This window comes from Felis catus, chromosome B3 (genome assembly GCF_018350175.1).
Source record: "Felis catus isolate Fca126 chromosome B3, F.catus_Fca126_mat1.0, whole genome shotgun sequence".
Classification (NCBI taxonomy): domain Eukaryota; kingdom Metazoa; phylum Chordata; class Mammalia; order Carnivora; family Felidae; genus Felis; species Felis catus.
In genome coordinates, this window is record NC_058373.1 from 138,523,533 (window position 1) to 138,542,778 (window position 19,246).

Sequence of the window (19,246 nt, forward strand, 5' to 3'; positions counted from 1 at the left end):
GATGGTTCTGGAATTCGTTCGTTCACCAAATATTTTTTGAGCACCTGCTCTGTTCCAGGCACTGGGGATACTGTGGGAAATAGGGAGGGTCCCTGCCTTCCTGGAAGTTACAATCAAGAAGCACAGCCTTTATTGAGAACACTGACCTTGAACATGGACCTGTCTTGGTGTCCCCTCCTCCACGAGCCAACAGATTTTTTTTTTTTTCTGACCCGGACGTGACCATCTCCTCTGACCGGGAAACGAGCCCCCTGCTCCTCCAGCCCCTGCCCTGCCCTGTGTCATCCTGATTGGGATTGTGACTCAGCAACATGACGCACAGGTTCTGTTCTGCCTCCGTGGGCCTCTCTCTTCCGCAGGGTTTGAACTTAGGAGCCTTAACACCCACGTCGAATTGCAACAGGTGAAATATCTAATAATGATCGTTTCGAAACCTCACCCAAGGGTTCCATTCCCAGGGGGCCAGGGACTACACCTGCCCACTGGTGTGAGAAGGGCCCCGTTGCCCCCGGGGGTGTGGGGGCAGCATCTCCAGGGGACCTTCCAGATGCTTCTCCGACCACCTGCTTCTGGGGTGACTCCAGCCACCACCCCTCACTCTGACCATGAGTCCTCCCGGATGTCTCTTCCCAACTTCCAAATGACGCAGTAGAGGCTGACCTTTTTGTTTGTTTGTTTGTTTCCTCTTCATGAGATTTTGCCATTGAGACTTGTTTTTGTGTCTGTCCCGGCACTTAGAATGGAGAATCTGTTTTACAAAGGAAAACAACATCAGAAGAAGAACCAAACACCCGAGACAGAGGGAGTAAATGACATTGCTGGCCGAACCTGGAACACCTCTCGGTCTAAACATAAGTTGGGGAGCAGGGGGGCTGCCTGCTGCACCTGCAGATTAGAGTCGGATTAATTGATGGCATAAATGCACACGACTGGCGATGCCAGGCTCCCCATCCCCTCCCTTCAGCTCCAGCAGCTAGAGAAGAGATGCGTGTAATGCTCCTGGTTCCGAATTTCTACAAGAACGATAAAAGGAGAGGTATGAGGATTTACTGAGTGACTACCGTGCACCACGTTTTATCGTATTTGATTTTATTCCCTCCTTGCAAGAATCCTGCTGCCTCCACTGAAGATAAGGAATTATCTTCGTTACCTACAGGCAAGTGGGTTAAGGGACTACCCACCCCCAGCTCTGTTACACGTGATGAAGCAGGATTCACCCCTGACTCTTTCGAGCCCCAGAACCCGCCCTTGTCCCCACACTCTGAGGTAGCAGCATCCATGGGACACCGGCCGTGCTGAGCTGACTGTCACGGCAGGTGCAGGGCCGGGAGGGGACTCACCCCGTGGAGAAGGCACTGTCCCGCGACTGGGGTCTCTGGGACCAGGTTTATGATATACAGCCCGGGGCCGGGGTGGGGTGGGGGGGCGCTTCTGCTGACTTCAGTTCACTAATTCCATTTGGTCGTACTCGTCACCTTGTCTGTGTTAAGAAGGGGGCTGAGGGAGCTTGAGATGAACAGGTCATATGCCTGCCTTCAAGAAGAGTTCCCTGGTGGGGCGCCTGGGTGGCGCAGTCGGTTAAGCGTCCGACTTCAGCCAGGTCACGATCTCGCGGTCCGTGAGTTCGAGCCCCGCGTCGGGCTCTGGGCTGATGGCTCGGAGCCTGGAGCCTGTTTCCGATTCTGTGTCTCCCTCTCTCTCTGCCCCTCCCCCGTTCATGCTCTGTCTCTCTCTGTCCCAAAAATAAATAAATGTTGAAAAAAAAAATATTTTAAAAAGAAGAGTTCCCTGGTAGTGGGAGCCCAAGCTGCAGTTAGGTGAGCCTCTGGGTGCGTCCCCTTACAGGGCAAAGAGACTCTGCAGGTGTGTTTAAGGTCAAGGGCCCTGCGATCAGAGACGATCCTGGCTTATCCAGCGGAGCCCAGTGTGATCACTGGGGTCCTCACACGAGGGAAGCCGGAGGGTCAGAGAGAGTTTGGAAGGACCCACGCTGCAGGCTTGGGAGACAGAGGAAGGGGCCACGGGCCAACGTGGGAGCTGGGTGCAGCAGGAGCACAGGTGACACGTTGAGCGAGGCCAGTGAGACCGGTGTCCCAGACGTCCGACCTCCAGGCCTGCGAGCTACTGAGTGTGCGGCAACTCGTTAAGGCCGCCGTGGGAAGCTGACACAGGCACAGTAAATGCGTGCAGGGGGCCAGCGCGCAGGAAGGGGTGCAGGGTGGAGAGGCGCTGAGCCGAGAGCCAGCGGACGGACAGCAGCGGCCGCCGGGCCGGGTGGCGGTGGCGGGCAGGGCCGGTCCGCCTGGGGCTGCTCTCTCTTCCCCCCACAGGAGCTCCCACCACCTTCCCCCTTTTCTCCAGGGATTTGATGAAAATACCCATTGAGCTGGTGCTCCCTGAGAGAGGCGAGGGGGGCACAGGCCTCCCCCGAGGCCGCAGCAGGATGGCAGAGGGGTTGGGGGTGGGGTCTGCCCGGAAACCCAGCAGGGCCCGTGGGGGGGGGGGGGAGAGGGACGGACAGGTGGCCAGTGGGGACACTGGGATGTGGGTTAACTGTGGGGTAGAGCGGGCCCAGGGGAGGCGCATCGGGAGGCAGAAAGTGCAGCTTCCCGCCCTGGCCGCAGCCTCGCTGTCTAAGAGGCCACCAGCTGAGAGTGTCCGTGGCCTCACCTCAGCCCTGCTTCCGCTGTGGGCGGTCAGAGGAAGACACTAGAGAAGGTGGGCCCCCTGGGGTGGCTGGGGCGCCAGCTGCCGCAGGGAGGGCAGCAGGACCCCGCCGCCCTCCATACCTGGCAGATGGCAGGTGGAAGGGGGAGATGCCAGACACACCATTGTCCTGGCAGTGACATCTGTTTGTCCCAGTTGAGAGAGGCTGTCATTCGTCAGTCCGTGAAAAGGCATTTATTAGGCACCACTGTGTGCCAGGCCCGTGCAAGGCTCCAGAGACTCCGTGATGAGAGTAAGCGGATCTGGTCCGGCCTCCCGGAACTTCCAGACCACTGGGTCTTGGGACGGGTGGCCGCGAGGACAGGATGGGGTCTTGGGGGCACGCGGGAAGGAGGGCTCCAGTGGAGAGGACTGGTGGCTGAGCTCTAAAGCAGGAATGGATTTAATGGGAAGGCCCTGGACCCAGGGCTGCCCTGCTTCACCAGCCCCTCAGCCCCCCTTAGGCTGCCTCTGCCTGAGCCAGCTGCAGCCCATCCCCTCTGTCACCTGCTTGGGGGCAAGGGAGGTCACAGCTCTCTTACTGAAACGCTTAGTTGTATTTTTCATAGAATGTATGTCAACTGTGATTTCATTTGCGCTCATCATTATAGTCATTAACATATACTAAATGTGTTAATTTAACTCGGTATGTTAATTTAACATCCTGCTAAACCATAACACAGGCACACGTATGTAAATGCAGCCGTGAACACGCCCCTGTAACCACTGGCCCCCGAGGCTCACCCCCTGGCCTGTCCTGAGATCCCCAGTCCCCCTCCTGTCACTACACCCCCCAGGCTGACGGCTGGAGGGTCCCCACCCCAATAAAGGACAGAGCTGTGTTACGGATGATACGCCGCTGAGCTCCTCTGAGCCCATAGAAGCTTCTGGGATCCGGGTGGGCCAAGCACAGAGCTGCCTGAAGGTGGCCTCCCTGTGGGGATCCTGATGGCGTATTCCAAGCAGATGTTCTGTCTTTCGTCTTCCCTCTCCATCTTCCTCCGGGGTCATCCCCCGGCTGGAGTGTGGGCCCATGAAAGCAAGGGCCTCATCTGTCTTGCTCACCACTGTATCCAGAGTCAGGAACTGGGGCACCTAATTAATACACCCCTCATATGTATTTGTCAGATGAGTGGCCAAGGGAAATGGCCCCCGATTTGCTCCCCTGTGGCCCGAGTCTTCCTGGGGTCAGTGACCTTTACGTCTCCAAGCCCTAACGTGGAGTCAGACCCCGGAGTCAGGGCAGCTGCGTGCAGGGCAGGAAGCACCGGGCTCCGTAGCCAGACTGGCTCTCAGCTCTGACTCCACCACGAAATAGCGCTGCAGTCTTGACCTCTGCTTACCCACCTGTGAAAGGGGGATATAGGGATACCTCCAACAGGTTAGCTGAGTGATTAAATGAAATGTGTATTGAAGGAAGGCTCCAATGTTCATTCACTCGGGTGCCATCCAAAACAAACACTATGGACCTAATAGTTGCCTGAGCCAACCCTGGAACCTAAGGTACATCTGCCCTTGGAGTGATCTGGAAGGCCTGGACCTCGGTTTCCTGGGCTGAAGCAGGGAGGGGTCTCTCCGTGGCTGTGTGGAGGGTCGGCACCTCCCCACCCCCAGCCTGGAGCCTTTACTCCGATCTCTGGGGTGCCCACATGTTGGCGTCCTCATGTGCGAGGCTTTGGGAAGAAGAATCGCTCTTCTGGGGAATGTGTCCCTGTGCACCAGAAGCTCTGAAGTATCCGTCCACATTGACTCAGAAGTTCCACAGCTGGGAGGCCACCCCCAATAAATGAAAATGCACGAACAAGCACGTTTGTACCCCCAGATGTACGTACGGGATGTTTCTCAGTGCATTATTCATAATAGGGGGGAAAGGGGTGCCTGGGTGGCGCAGTCGGTTGAGCGTCCGACTTCGGCTCCGGTCATGATCTCGCGGTTCATGGGTTCGAGCCCCGCGTCGGGCTCTGTGCTGACGGCTCAGAGCCTGGAGCCTGCTTCGGATTCTGTGTCTCCCTCTCTCTGCCCCTCCCCCACTCGCGCTTTGTCCCTCTCGGTCTCAAAAACAAATAAACATAAAACAAATTTTAAAATAGGAAAAAAAAGAAATTCCTAAATCGCCAACCATAGGGGAATGGTTAAATTATGGCTTGTATTTGTGGTAGAATAGGATACAACGGTTAAAATGGTACCTCAATAGGCCTTTTATACAGGAGCGTAAAACCGCACGTTTAAACAGGTTCTCTCTGCCTCTTACACACACGTACACACTCACACAGAAAAAAGATTCAAAAGAAAAATATCGCAGCGTTGGCAGGGATTGTCCTAAAGTGGGGAGGCGGACTCTTCATTTTTTTCTTTATCCTCTCGACTGTTTCCGCAATGTTCTGTGCTGAGCATCATGACTTCACGATGAGAAGAGGAAGGAAGATTTACAATCCAGGCTGGTGTGGAGGGCGTGGCCTTTAGAAGGGGCGTGGCCTTTAGAAGGGGTGTGGCCTTTAGATGGGGCGTGGCCTTTAGATGGGGCGTGGCCTTTAGATGGGGCGTGGTTTCTGGAGGGCAGGTCTGAGTCCCGCTGATCGCCAGCAGCTGTGGTGGGCTGCCCCCCACCCTCCCGGCCTCCCCCACTGCTGTGCGCCTTGACGCTTCCATCCGCCAAACGGGCATGAGGGTGTCTGCCTCCAGGCATCGCTGTCAATGCTAACTTTTATAGGTGAAAATGGGCACTGCCAATGATAGCGAACGCAAGGAGAGCCCCGTGGGCCCGGGCTAACTCTCTCTCTCTCCCTCTCCGCAGCTGCCCATGATGGGAGGCGCCTTCATGGACTCGCCCAACGAGGACTTCAGCACGGAGTACTCTCTCTTTAACTCCTCCACCAACGTCCATGCGGCCTCCAACGGCCAGGGCCAGCCGGAGGAGCCTCCGCGGTCCTCCAACGACGCGGTCTTACTCTGGATTGCCATCATAGCGACACTGGGGAACATCGTGGTGGTTGGGGTGGTGTATGCCTTCACCTTCTGAGCTTCGGGGTGCCCGCGGGCCCCAGGCCGGCTCACCCCGCGCGGCGCTCGCAGCAGGGCGAGGCTTTGCTCAGAGCACCGTCGCCGTTGGCCTCGGGCTGTGCCCACGTTCTGGAGCCGGGAGTTCTGACCAGGGGCGCGGCACCAGGGTCAGCCACCGCGCGTCAGGAATTTCCCCAAGCGGCCCCGATCGCCCGCGTTCTATGCTGTGGTCCAGCTGATCCAGAAAACATGGGAGTGTGAGTTTCCAGCCCTCCCTGGCGGCGGGACGGGGCAGAGCCTTGGAGGAGCAAATTGGGGAATTCTTGAAACTGCCTTCCAGGAACGTGAGACCCAAAGGAACATCCAGTCAGGTTTGAAATACGGACATGGTCGATCGCTGGCGGGCGGGAAGTAATCACACACGTGTCTTGTTTTTATGCCAACTTTTCACACCTGGTGTGTCCAGTGCCAGGAAGGAGGTGCCCTCCGAACTGGAGCGTTCCCGGAGCGGCCTTGGTTTCCCACTCGGCCCTTTGGAATATTGGCTGTGGTCGCCTGCGCCATAGAACGTTCCCACTTGACTTGGCGAGGGCACCTCTGTCACCAGTCATGTGTCCCCTTTCAAGACCCAGATGCATCAGGAAACCCAAGGACGGGTAGGATTTCCTGGGGCGGAGGGGCGGGGGCCGGTATCTCCTGGACAGACTTTCTCTTATTTAAAACCAGAAGAAGCGCCTTTAAGCTTTAGATCTGCCGAGTGGTCGCGTCTTCAGACACCCGCACGAGGATGCTTTCCTCTCTGAGAAATCACGGAATTTTAGATGGCAGGCTGACACACACCTGATCTTCTGATGGATGGGACCACGCCCGGAGGTCACAGGGCGGATTCCTGGGGGGGTCAGAGCAGGAGGGACATTTCCTGACTCGGCTCAGGGCTCAGGGCTCTCTCAGCCCCCCACAAAGCAGTCTCTTAAGCAAATTCCTGCTTCTCAGCCGCCCTGGGGGAGAACGTCCAGAGGTTCTGGAAGCTGTGTGCGAGGCAGGAGGGGTGCTCAGACCCCCGCGCTTTACTCTCGGCGTGGCTCCCACGTTCCGTTGCAGGGCATGACTGTGCTCTGTCTGGGTCAGTCCCCTTGGGTTCTTCCAGATCAGTGGCTGAGGGGGGCCTGGCAAGCAAGGGAACCCCCACGCGATGGGACGTGCCGTGGGGACGGGGCAGCGTGGGAAAGGGCTCGCTCTTCTGTCCTTAGGAGAGGCCCCTGCGTGGTTCTCCCTTTCCCAGGCAGCACCCCTGTGCCGACCAGAGTGGGAGAGGCTCCCCTGCGGGCTCCCTCGGGCCAAGCGTGACTGTCTCCCTGTGCCGCAGAAAAGAAAATGAATGGCATACGCCCCGTCCTCCGTGGCTGAGAAACTGGAAAGACTGGGTAAGAAGCCGTAGTACCATTTGGGGACCATCGCAAACGGGCTGGACGTGTCCCTGTGGTCTCAGGAGAAATGAGTGTTCCTGATAACAGGCAAAGGGATATCTCAGCTGTCCAGAGGCAGCCACTCACTCATCTGGGAGGCTGGCGCTGAGCCGCTGTGATAACGGGATTACCGGCCCGACCTCCAGACAGCCGCCAACTCTTACGAGCCACATCTGTCACTGCAGCCACGCACGCGTCCCTGAATGCTTCGGCTCAAATAGAGGCCATGAGCGCGGAGAGCTGGAATGACCTTTGCAGAGAAGGAGAAGGGATGTGGGACTTTCTGCCTGGGCTCGTTCCGGGGTCACGGACAGGGTTGTGCTCTCCGCAGGGCCGGGCCAGGCTGGGTGGCTAGCTGTCGCGTGCCCATCAGCAGACCCCTCCCTGTCTCGGGCCCCCACGTCCGCCCCATGAGCAAGGTCTTTCTTGTAGACCAGTGGTGTTCATAAGAACCCAAGGAGGAGGTCCAGAGCCAGAGGTCCAAGGCAGTGCTAGGAGGTCACTCCAGCCCAGACGTCCTGATGCCTCACCTTCTGACCCCACGTCCTCAGGGGAGCCTGCAGCCCCGAAAAGAGGCAGGCGACCTCTCCCTGTTCCCCAAAGGGCCTGTGGCGAGGGCAGGGGAGAGAGGGTTCTGGGCCCCGTGATGGGGAAGGAAGGGAGCGTGTGGCCCCAGCTCTTAAGAAAGACCTGGTATCCGGGAGAGCCCTGGCAGGCCGGGTGTTTTCTGGATAATTCTGGGTGCAGGGATCTCCCCCCCATGAAGGCTTTCTTCCCCTCTGGCGTAAACGCCGGTTAAATTCAACTTTCAAGAATTTCTCTCTGTTCAGCATCAGGGCCACAGACACAAGGCCACGAGCGTTAGGGCCCATCTTGTCCAAACTTCGCATTCTGTGATGACAGTGATTTGCTCAGGGTCACTCTGTCTCAGTCGCCTGTGGTGTTTGTCTTTGTGCGTGTGTTTTTTTCCACCATCACTTCAACAACGAGGATAAGTGTGCATGTGAATGTCCAATGAAGGGTGAAGGACAGATTTCCAGCCAGAGAGTGTGCTGTCCTGTCCCTCCTGCCCTACGTAGCTGGGTTCTGTCTCAGATGTGGGGTAACGGGCAGGAGGCACTGGGTGAGCATTGTGTCCAGGCACCGTGCTAGACTCACGTGCACACGTTCAATTCGTACGGTTACCTTACGGCCTCATGGCTCCGGTACATAGATACGGAACCAGAAGCTCAGAGGAGTTTGCCCAAGGCCACACAGCATGAAGGTGACAAGCTGGGATTTGAGTCTGGACCATCCGGCTTTAAAGCCAGCCTCTTTTCTGCCACACCATGCCGCCGTCGGAGGCTGGCACCTGCAGGGCGCATTTAAACCAGGCTCTGGGTCTACAGAGGCCATTCCCCGGGGTCCCATGTCATCGCGTGGTGTGGGCCGGCTCTGGCCTCTTCCACAGGTAGAAGTCTGACCGTCCTCAGAATGGGGCACGATCGTCCCCTGCCCATTGCCGGCTCTCTGCTCAAGCTTCAGGGATGGTAGTCCCTGTTGCCCGCTCTCCTGTCTAAAGTTGAGCGCACGTCTTTTTATGTGGCCGTGGAAATTTCCAGAGAGCAGCTTTCTTGGGACCATGCAGAAGGACCCCGGCCAAGACCTGGAGTCCGACAGAGGGCCCACACGAGGAGTGAGGTGCCGACCGCTGGGATTGCCGAGGAGAGGTGGGACGGTCTGTGTTGCGGGAAGAGGCTCCAGCCCAGGCTCAGTCATTCTGTCGAGCCCCAGGGCTGTCCTGGGGAGGAGGGACAGAGGCTCCTGTCGCTGACCCCAGGCTGGAGCTCCCGTTCTAGCTTCTCCTGGGTGACGTTGGCCCCAGAGCCCACCTTGACTCGATGAGCCAGCGCTGAGAAAGAAGGGGCTTGCTTCTTCAGTAACTGCTCTTCAGGGAAGAGGTCCTGCCTTTGCTAGAATGTTCTTCATGCTTGGCCTTCCACGTCTCCCCATCTCCCCCCTGCAAGCCACAGGTGTCCCACACTTGTATTTGTTTGTATGTGGGACACTTCACTGAGCAGAGTAACACCTGCTTTAGGAGGTCTTGAGCCACTGTCACCGGAGCTTTGGAGGAGAGGCCAGAAGGCACTTCAGGCAGGTGCATCCCAAGGGCATCCCACCTCCCGTGTGGGCCTGGGCAAGATGATCGCGCTGCCATCCCTCCCTTCCCCATGAGGTCAAGGTTAAGAGGCAAGCGATACTCCCCTGACCTCCCCTAACCACCCCCCCCCCCGGAGAGAGACAGTTATATCTCCCTTAAGGTCCCCGGGATCCAAGGGAGAAAGTTAGGAGGGCAGGCCACTTGGTTGGAGAGGCAGTAGGCCGTTTTCCAGCCTGTTCTAAATGGAGAGCTTGGATGTGGCCAGACCACTAGCATATGTGGGAATCCCTCCCTGGAGACTGGAAAGACGCCACCGTCGTCTGCCCTGCTCCCCGATTCCTTCCAGACAAATGTCACGCTTCTTCAGCATGACCTTCTTTCGTCATTAATAGTGGCGTTATTAATAATTATTATCCTTACTGGTGTCACTTCTTGTGCACCTTTTCCTTGTGCTGTGCTCTGTTTGTATCTCACTCACTTCTCAAATCACCCCTTGGGGGCAAAAGTGAGGTGCAGAGAAGTACACATTAGTCATTGTCCCATTCTTCTGTTGAGAAAACTGAGGCCAGGCTAATGTGCCTGAGAACCCACATCTAGAGAGCTGTGATTCAGATCCAACCCTGTTGGCCCTCCAAGCTGAGTAGTTAACCCTGTGACTCCTTGCATGCACATACTCTATGGGGAGCTCCCTGGAAGGGACCATCCCAGGACGGGGGGCTCTGAGGCTGGGGCTGTGTGGGTCCTGGATACAGACTTTCAAGTGTAGGTGTTGGAAAGGGGCAGGAGGGTGCACACGTGTCCTTCAGTCTCAGAAGCTCACAGTGGTCACGAGGCATCAGAGAGCCTCCCATCAGGATCTGTAATATTTGGAAGGGAAACTGGGGCCACACGGTTACTGAATGGAGACCTGGCAAGTGTCCAGCTGCCTGGTCCAGGGCACCACCTCCCGGCGTGCTGTGCATTCACCGGTGAGTGCAGGGGTGGCCCTGGACGTGAGCTTCAGCCCCAGGACAGGCATCATGCTGTCACCTGTTACCGGGCCCCTGCACCATGTCCTGGCGAGTGCCCTTTGACCATCGCCAGAGCAAGTCCTAGCTGGGCTGGACTGCCGTGACCCCGGGACAGCCAAGGAGCTGTGCTCAGGGGGCCAGAGGGGGTTGTCAGAGCCTGAATGTTCTGTGTTGGCCTGCCCCACCGGCCCCTGGCCTCAGTCATTCAGTGACAGGGACGCAGGACAGGCTGGCTGAGCTGAGTGCTTGAGAGCCCAGAAGGACAGAGTTCATAATCTCTGATTGGAAAAAGGAGCCTCTCCAAGAAATTCAGGTCGTCGGAATTGAACAGATGTTCCCGGAAAGTCCCTTCTGAGATTAGACCTTGGGCATTTTCTTGTCCCTTCTTTTTTTGGGGAGGAGGGGTGCGACAGGGGACAAAATAGTGCAAACCACAGTGACTGGAGAGACGAGCGATTCCCCCAGTGAGAAAAGGGGAGCTGTCGGGAGTGTGACCAAATGGTCGAAGGCATGTAACATCGGCTACATAAATTTTGGGATGTAAGTCTGTGATGTTTGTTCTGAGTCACTGTGAAAGGCATCATGTTCTATCAAGATGGGCAACAAAGGCAGAGGAAGCCCTTGGAGAGGCTGGACGGGCCACACGGTGCCTGGGACGAACCCTGCACCCATCTTTAGGCCAAGGTGCAGACGTGTGCGTGCCCAGAACAGTCCATTCAGCTGCATAATAAGGTTCATTCTCTGCTTCCGGGTCCTTTTGCAGGCTGACTTCCCGCCTCCCCAGAGGGAGGTCTGAGACCCCTCCTGCCTTGGGAGTAAATCCCAACAAGGTAGATTTGCAGGGAACTTGTATGTTGTGGCACTTCGGGAAATCCAGAGCCCTTATTCCTCCCCGAGCCCCCTCCATGTGGCTAGGCAGCCACCAAGTGACCCCAGTGTCTGTCCCAAACCGAGCATCAGAGAAGTTTGGGAGAGTTTGCTGGGTCAGGCTGTTCGGCACGCGAGCGGGGTCTTGAGCCCAGGGCATCTATGTAGCAAAGTTGCTGAACCATAATTAGGCCAGCGGTTCTCAACCTCAGAAAATTCTGTCCTCCAGGGGACCTTTGGCCTGGGGACAAATGTCGGGAGACATTTTTGTTTATCACAACTTGGTGGGGGGTGGTGTTCTACTGGCCTCTAGTGGATAGAACCAGGGGAGCTGCTGAACACCCCCCACACACACCCCCCAGTAACAAAGAATTAATGATCTGACCCCAAAATACCAACAGCGCTGAGGCGGGGAAACCCAGCACTAGGCCATACTGTCTCTGAATCCAAAACTATGGGTGTTTTCCAAAGCTCCACGTTTCCCCATCTGTGACTCATGGCATAAATCAGAGCTCCTCTGGGCAACCGCAGTGATCGTGGCTGCTGCCCCAAGTTCAGACAGTCCCGGCCAAGGGCAGTGATCCACAGTCAAGCAAGTCTTCTGTGTCGCCATGGACGCTCGGTTCCCGCCGTCCGGGTTTTCGCGGGGAGACTCCGCTTGGATAGAGGAAACCCTACAAAGTGGATGGTCGGGTCACGCTGAACGTGTCCCAGTAACTTTGGTCTCCGGGACCTTGAGGGACCTGACCGCTCACCGATGCATCTGAGAAGCATTGCTGAGGAGGGGAGAGGGAGGGGGGAAGCTTAGAAGGGATGGATGGATACGGAGAGGCTGCCTAACAGCCTTTGAGCAAACCCACATCTTACCTTGCCTTTGACCCTTTTCCACGTGCCCCACCCCGTTTCCCCCAGTTGAAGGCATAGGAACACTTTCTACTATTTAAAGTTTTACCTTATTCTTGCAACTGGCCGCTCTCTGGGTACCAACTCTTCACGCAGAGAGAACCGGAAACGTTTCTGTGTCTTACTGACGTTTTCATAATCAACCTGTAAGTAGTTTACTTAATAGAAAGGTATTTTAACTATTCTTGTAACCCTTTGCTACTCAACCCCCCTGGGTTTCGCGACGAGATCACTAACTTTTACTACAGCGAAAAGGCGATTTCTCAACGGAGGCCTTCAGTGTGCTCTTTTGCTTAAAAATATCTAGCCGTGATTGATGGATGTGAAAAATGTGGCTGTGGGATCGTGCCCTTTTGACCGTTAGCACCGTCACTCTTGTCATTTTCTATTATCATTAAAAAAAGAAAAAGAAAAAACTTGAACTTCTAAGTGTCTGACTCCAACCTGGGCGTTAAGCTGAAGGATCCTAGACAGTGTCACCTCCACTCTAGTGCTCCTTCTGCCCCACCTGAGGCAGGATGACTCCCTCCTCCCTGCACCCCTCCGCCGTCTCCCCAGCCTCACCCCTGTAACAGATCCCAGAAGCTACATTCGCTTCCCCATCGGTAACCCTCCCACCGTGAGCCCTCCCAGGGCCGGTGGATCTTGCTCAACTTTTGAATCCCCCTGCACCTCACACGGTGCCTGGCTCACGGCGAGCACCCGGCAGGCATTCAGGGAATGAATGAATGATACCCGAAAGACCAGCCCAAGTACATTTCAACACAACACGGGACAGTGGGAGGGGCGCCTGGGTGGCTCAGTCGGTTAAGCGGCCGATTTCGGCTCAGGTCACGATCTCGCGGTCCGTGAGTTCGAGCCCCGCGTCAGGCTCTGTGCTGACGGCTCAGAGCCTGGAGCCTGTTTCAGATTCTGTGTCTCCCTCTCTCTGACCCTCCCCCGTTCATGCTCTGTCTCTCTCTGTCTCAAAAATAAACATTAAAAAAAAAAAAAAAAACACGGGACAGTGGGTATGCACTTAGTTTCATTCATTCACTGATAACAGCACACATAGGGCGCTTACTAGGTGTTCTGTGAAGTTCTGGGCTCGTTACATACATATTAACTTGCTTCGTCTCCACAACAACCATACATCGTGGGTACTATTGTCATGCTGTTTATGTGTCTACAGATGAGGAAACTGAGGCAGGGAGCGGTTCCTTGCCCAAGGCCATGTAGCTGGTGAGTGGCAGGACCGGGACCGGAATCCGGCTGGGCTCAGAGTCCATATTCTAAAGGCTGTGAAATGTCCCCTGGACGTTTGTTGAGAACCAGCTGTGCTGGAGGCCCTGTGCAGGAGCAGGGGTGCTGGGCCAAATGAGCAGCCTCTGCCCTGGAGCAGGTTTGAGGGGGAGAGAGGTCCAGATAATGTCACTGTCAGGTGTTATGTGCCGAAATGATAAGGGGCCAAGTGTTGGGTCCTGCACCAGGGTCCCTTCTGAAGGATCCGTATCAGGCCCCAAAGGAGGTCCACCGTGGTGGCCAGGACCCCACTGAGGCAGGAACAGTGCAAGGGACTAATTGGATCAATGGCTTAGGCAATAGCTGGGACCCAAAGCTCTGGATCCCAACTTAAAGTCTGGTCATCCAAAGGTAGGAGCAGTCTACTTCCGGGGCAAGTGCAGGGAGGGGCAAGCCAGTCAAAAGATCCATGGGTCAAGGGTCAAAGGTTTTATGACCAAGAAATCTTGGGCTGCAGACCTCACCCACTGCCCACCTTGATAGCCTTGGACCGGGTCCAGCTCCTCTGGTCCCTCTGCAGGCAGCAAGACCCTGGACCTTCGGGGTTCCCGGTGCATCCAGCCACTCTCAGGTCCAGCCACTCTCAGGTCCAGCCACCTCGTCCATGGGACCCAATGTAAAATGAAAATGTGGGGCTCTTCTTGTCCAACGTTATTGAGAATTTCAAGATGGCGGGGCACCCGGGTGGCTCAGATGGTTAAGCATCCGACTTTGGCTCACGTCATGATCTCCTGGTTTGTGGCTTCAGGCCCTGGAGCCTGCTTCGGATCCTGTGTCTCCCTCTCTCTCTCTCTGCCCCTCCCCCACTCCTGCTCTGTCTCTCTCTCTCTCAAAAATAAACATTAAAAAAAATTTTTTTAATAAAAAGATTTTCAAGATGGGCATCAAACCAAGCATAGGGCCCTTCTGAATGTGGGGACCTGGGTGACTGCACAGGTCACATGCCCACGAAGCGACTGTTGGCCATCGCTGCCCTGAACCATGTGGCCAAGGAAAGTAAGGGGTAGATTAACACTCCATGCCACCCCATGCGACCTTCTCTCCTAGGATCCTTTTATTTATTTTATTTTTTTAATGTTTTTCCTTATTTTTGAAAGAGAGAGAGAGAGAGCGAGAGTGAGCACAAGTGGGGGAGGGGCAGAGACAGAGGGAGACAAAGACTCTGAAGCAGGCTCCAGGCTCTGAGCTGTTAGCACAGAGCCCAACGCGGGGCTCAAAGCCACAAACACGCGAGATCCTGACCTGAGACGAAGTCCGATGCTTAACTAAGCCACCCAGGCGCCCCATCTCTTAGGATGCTTTTTAGAGGGATTAATGTTGGCTACAATGGAAGATGCAGAAAGCTCCAGAAAACGTTCCCTTTCCTGCATGCAAGCTCCTTCTGCAATGTGACTGTTCAGTCCCCCCATCCAGAGGTGGGGCCTGTCTTCTCCCCAACATCTGACTCTCTGGGCTGACCTGGTGACCTACGTCGACCAAAAGGCTTTGGCAGGACTGACTTTGGTCGAGTCCTGGGCGTAGGCCTCAAGACAACGTGCAGTTTCCTGTCTTAGTGACTTCGGAATCCTGCAGAGTCAAGGCTAGCCTGCCGGGTGAGGAGAGCCCAGGCCCTGGCCAGCCCTCTGTGCCAGCTGACAGCCGCAGGGATGTGAACCAAGGGACGGGAGACGTCCAAGGAAAAGAAGGCATCGCACAGCGTTGAGCACTGCACAGGGCTCCCTAGGCACCAAGTAAAGCCAAATAGATCACCAAGGGCTGCCTGGAGGAGGCAAGACTCTACCTGGCGTGGTATCTAAAGAAGCCGGTGCACGGCAGAGGGGTGGGTGGGCGCTGGGGGGTTGGGAGGCCAGGCCGGAGCCTGGAGTTCAAGGCAGTAATGGGGAGAAGGCTGATAAGCAGATAAAGCCAGCTCAAAGGGGCCCCGAATGGCAGGGTGGGGAGGCAGGGCGGACAGCGGGCCACTATGAGCTGCACCAAGCAGGGCTGGTCTTTGGAGTAGAGGGGACACCGTGTCTGGAACAGGAAGGCAGCGAGGAAGCTGGGGAGTGACTCTTGATTCTGCCTCTCAAACCACCTCCTCCAGCAGTCTTCCTGGGACCACACCCTGTCCCCGACTTGGACAGGGTCTTCCCCTGGGTCTTTCCCCCCCATCCGATAGCCCGCAAAGATGGCAGGGGTGTTCACACGGCCAGCAGACAACGTTCTCAAGATTGATGAGGCATATGACTTTGGAGTAACAAAGCCAGCAGCAAGGTTTTCCACGAAGAGACTGTGGCAGCCACAGCACAGCATGGCCTGTATTTATGTTTTTTTTTTTTTAAGTTTATTTATTTGTTTTGAGGGGGAGGGCAGAGAGAGGTAGAGAGAGAATCCCAGACAGGCTCCTCTCTGCTGGCACAGAGCTGGACGCAGGGCTCGAACCCACGAACCGTGAGATCGCGACCAGAGCCGAAGTCAAGAGTCCTATGGTCAACTGAGTGAGCCACCCAGGCGCCCCTGTATTTGTGTTTTATTTTTTTTTAATATGAAGTTTATTGTCAAATTGGTTTCCATACAACACCCAGTGCTCATCCCAACAGGTGCCCTCCTCAATGCCCATCACCCGTTTTCCCCTCTCCCTTGTCCCCCCATCAACCCTCAGTTTGTTCTCAGTTTTTAAGAGTCTCTTAAAGAGCTTTGGCTCCCTCCCTCTCTAACCTCTTTTTTTTTCCTTCCCCTCCCCCATGGACTTCTGTTAAGTTTCTCGGGATCCACTGTATTTGTGTTTTAAGAGGCCCCTGCCAGGCCACCCACACAGAAAACGTGCCCCGCCCCCCACCTCCCCTGCTGGTGTTTCTACTACATTCTTGGTTTTCCAAATTTGCTTTGTAAATACCTACGTTTGCATTCTGTTGGCCAGCTGCCAATCAACCCGGATATTTTGATGGTTGGAGATGGGTCCACCTGCTCAGAAGGTCAACGTGCAATATCGGGCCCGCAAAAGAATTGGCCGGTTGCTGAGTTGGCGGGGGCAGGCGTGTTCCTTTCTCCTGGATAATAAGCCAGCCTGTCACCTTTGGCTCACCCTCCGCGCGAGTGTGAGAGCAGATGCGAGGAAAGACGCACTGCCCTTGGGTGCCCGGGGAGGGGGTGGGGGGATGGCCATTGCCAACACCACCCCTGGAGCTGGCTGAGCCTGGAGGGGAGGAGGGAGAAGAGGAGGAGGAGGAGGGGAGGGATGGTTCCCGGGATGGTGGAGGGCCGCCTAGGAATTCTGGAGCCTGGCCTGTTTGCATCTCCGAAGCCTGCCCTCCCTGCTGATCTTTCCTTTGGCCTGGGCAGGCCTCTAAGTGCTCAGGTCCCTGCAGAGTGCTGGCCTGACCAGGGCAGCAGAAATGGCAGGATGATTAAAATTTATTCAGGCTAGGCTGCGGGGGGGCGGGGGCGGGGGCGGGGGGTGCCTCTTCTGCAAACAACACAAATAACATTAACCACCATGGTAACCGCACTCGCTCGCTCGCACTCGCAGGGTGCTGTCCTCAGGGTCTGCAAAGCTCTTTCCAAGCCGGCTTTGATTCTCCAACTGGGGGCTCCCTCCCAACCTGTGTCTGGGCTGAGCTCTGAGATGCGCTAGGGGAGCAAGGCAGGACCCCAACCCTTGGAATTTCCTGGGTGATAGGCACTTCTTTCATTCGAAGAAGGTGACTTTGGTGGGGGCTGGTGACCAAAAAGCGCATGATGGACGGAGGCTTGGAACTTTCAGCCCCAGCCCCGTTGTCTGGCAATAGATAAGCCATCTTGCTCGAAGTAGCCGCTGCAAAACCCCAAACTGCAGGATGAGAGAACGTCCGGCTCGAGGAACACACCCACATTCCAGAGGGTGGTGCACCCCAAACCCCGCGGGGATGGGAGCACCAGGACCTTCCCAGCCTTGGTCTAAGCTCCTCTTTACGTGGCTGTTCACCCGTATCCTCTGGGACGTGTAAACCTAGCCAAGTGTTCCCCTGCCTTCCGTGAGCTGTTCTACCAAATCCTCAAACCCGAGGAAGGTGCCGTGGGAACCCCCACTTACGGCGGGTCAGACACAAGCGCGGGGATCCTGGGGACCACCTGACGTGGGGGCCCTCCGGTGGGTGGGCCTGAGCCCGTAGGCCTCCGGGCGGTGAGGGTCAGAACGAAATGAAAGCCCAGGCCACTCCGTCGGTGTCCGAGAGTCAGAGACATGGTCGGGGTGTTATTTGACAGCAGGAGTGTTGTGCATAGAGGAACAGTTTTCCCTCAATAGCATGGAACGGTGATGAAGGTTTGGAGGAAAATAAAGCGAGTCCGGCTGGAGTGAAGGAGCACACAGTTTGGGGGAAGGTTGTCGGTCAGGAACCTGGCAGAGATTCACAAGGCCCAGCAGAGTAAGTTCAAGTGTGAGAACCCAGTATATTGGGTAACCAGGGACAGCCAGGCAGCCAGAGGCAGATTTGTGCAGGGGTGACAAGAGGGAGCAGGGAAGGGGGTGGCGAGCGCGGGGTGGGGGGGGCTCAGGGGGACTCAGGGGTGAACAAGAAGGAGGGTCCGTGGGTATGGGGTGCGTCCAGCTGTGTCTGAAAGCTGGCCAGTCTATAAATAAAGTCTACCCCCCCCCCGCAGAGACGGGGAGACGGAGGCCCTGTCCTTCCCCACGATTACATTTTAGGCGAATGGCTCTTGGGCCCTTGAGGAAAGGCCCGCCTGAGTTTTGGGCTGCTCAGAGACAGAGGGAGGAGTCACAGTCTAACAGAGTCAAGGAGATTGTAATAACTTTGCACAGTCAACAACACTGTGATCAATCAACACTTATTTTGGTGGGTCTAGAGTGGTAGTTCGACTTGTCCAATCACACTGTCTTGTGCACTTGAAACTTGTCTAATATAGTATGCCAAGTATAGTCTAATTAAATTCTAAAAAGAAAAGTGAACTCAAATCTGCTGTTTTTCGCTCAGTGTTACATGGTTGAGATGTAACTCAATAAATCTGACTTTAGTTTGTTCGTGTAATTGACATAGAGTATTCTCATTCATTTGTTGTTGGTACACAATTTGTCCGTTGTCCCACTGGGGAGCATTTAGGTTAAGTTCACATATTTTTGCAATAATAAATGATGCTGCGATGAACAAAAACAACAAAAAGCCCCTCACCCTTTTCTTTCATAAATGCTCTTGGGCAAAGGAGGTCGGGGGCCCTGTGTCAGGTGTAGGCTGGAAAGACAGGAAATTCTCTCAACAGCCTAGAGCTTTTCCAGACGGGAACTCAGAGGGGGCTGGGGCCTCCCGGGGACGGGCCTCAGGCTGCTCCATGCCACCCAAGTCCCTCGGTGCTGGGGCTCGGACGGAGGCACCAAGTGCCGGGAGAACTGTTTGCTGTTCTCGAACCCTCTGTTCCCAGGGGACACATGTGGTGGCTGCTCAGCCTAAGATGACAGTTCGAACGACGACCCGAGGTGCCCTGGCCACCCCGCGGAGCCCGGTGGCGAAGAGAGTTTTGTCCTCAGCTCCTTACAAAGTGTGGTCTTGTCCCAGAAGGGCCTTTGGAAACAGCATCATTCACGTATCCGCTCCTTCGTTCCGCGAGCACTCACTGAGCCTCCAAGCTGAGCTGGACGCACAGGAATACGGCCTGGCCCTTGTCCCCAAGGCACCCACTGTCCAGTCTTGAAGTCCCACTCAGAGACATGGCCGTGTGACGTGCCCCAGCCCTCCCCCCAGATGGAGCCTCTGAAGGCACCTTATCACCAGCAGGAGTCCACGTGTGCGTAAGACACGGCAGGGGACTGCTGTCCTTGGTGGGTGCCCAGGAGACGCCCCTCACCTTGCTGGCCCCTTCTAAGAGGAGAGGACAGCCCTGTATGACTCCCGCAGGTGTCC

At 56.0% G+C, this 19,246-nt stretch overlaps 1 protein-coding gene across 2 annotated transcripts in view; it reads left to right on the top strand.

Annotated features, from left to right (window-relative positions):
* The window catches only part of CB3H14orf132 (chromosome B3 C14orf132 homolog), a 59,242-nt gene extending 46,728 nt beyond the window's left edge, over positions 1-12,514 (top strand). For both annotated transcript variants that reach the window (XM_023256011.2, XM_023256010.2), the window contains one exon: positions 5,501-12,514. In XM_023256011.2, coding sequence (XP_023111779.1) covers positions 5,501-5,725 — 225 coding nt within the window. In that variant the 3' untranslated portion in view covers positions 5,726-12,514. The remainder of the gene's footprint in view (positions 1-5,500) is intronic.
* Positions 12,515-19,246: the final 6,732 nt, after the last annotated feature.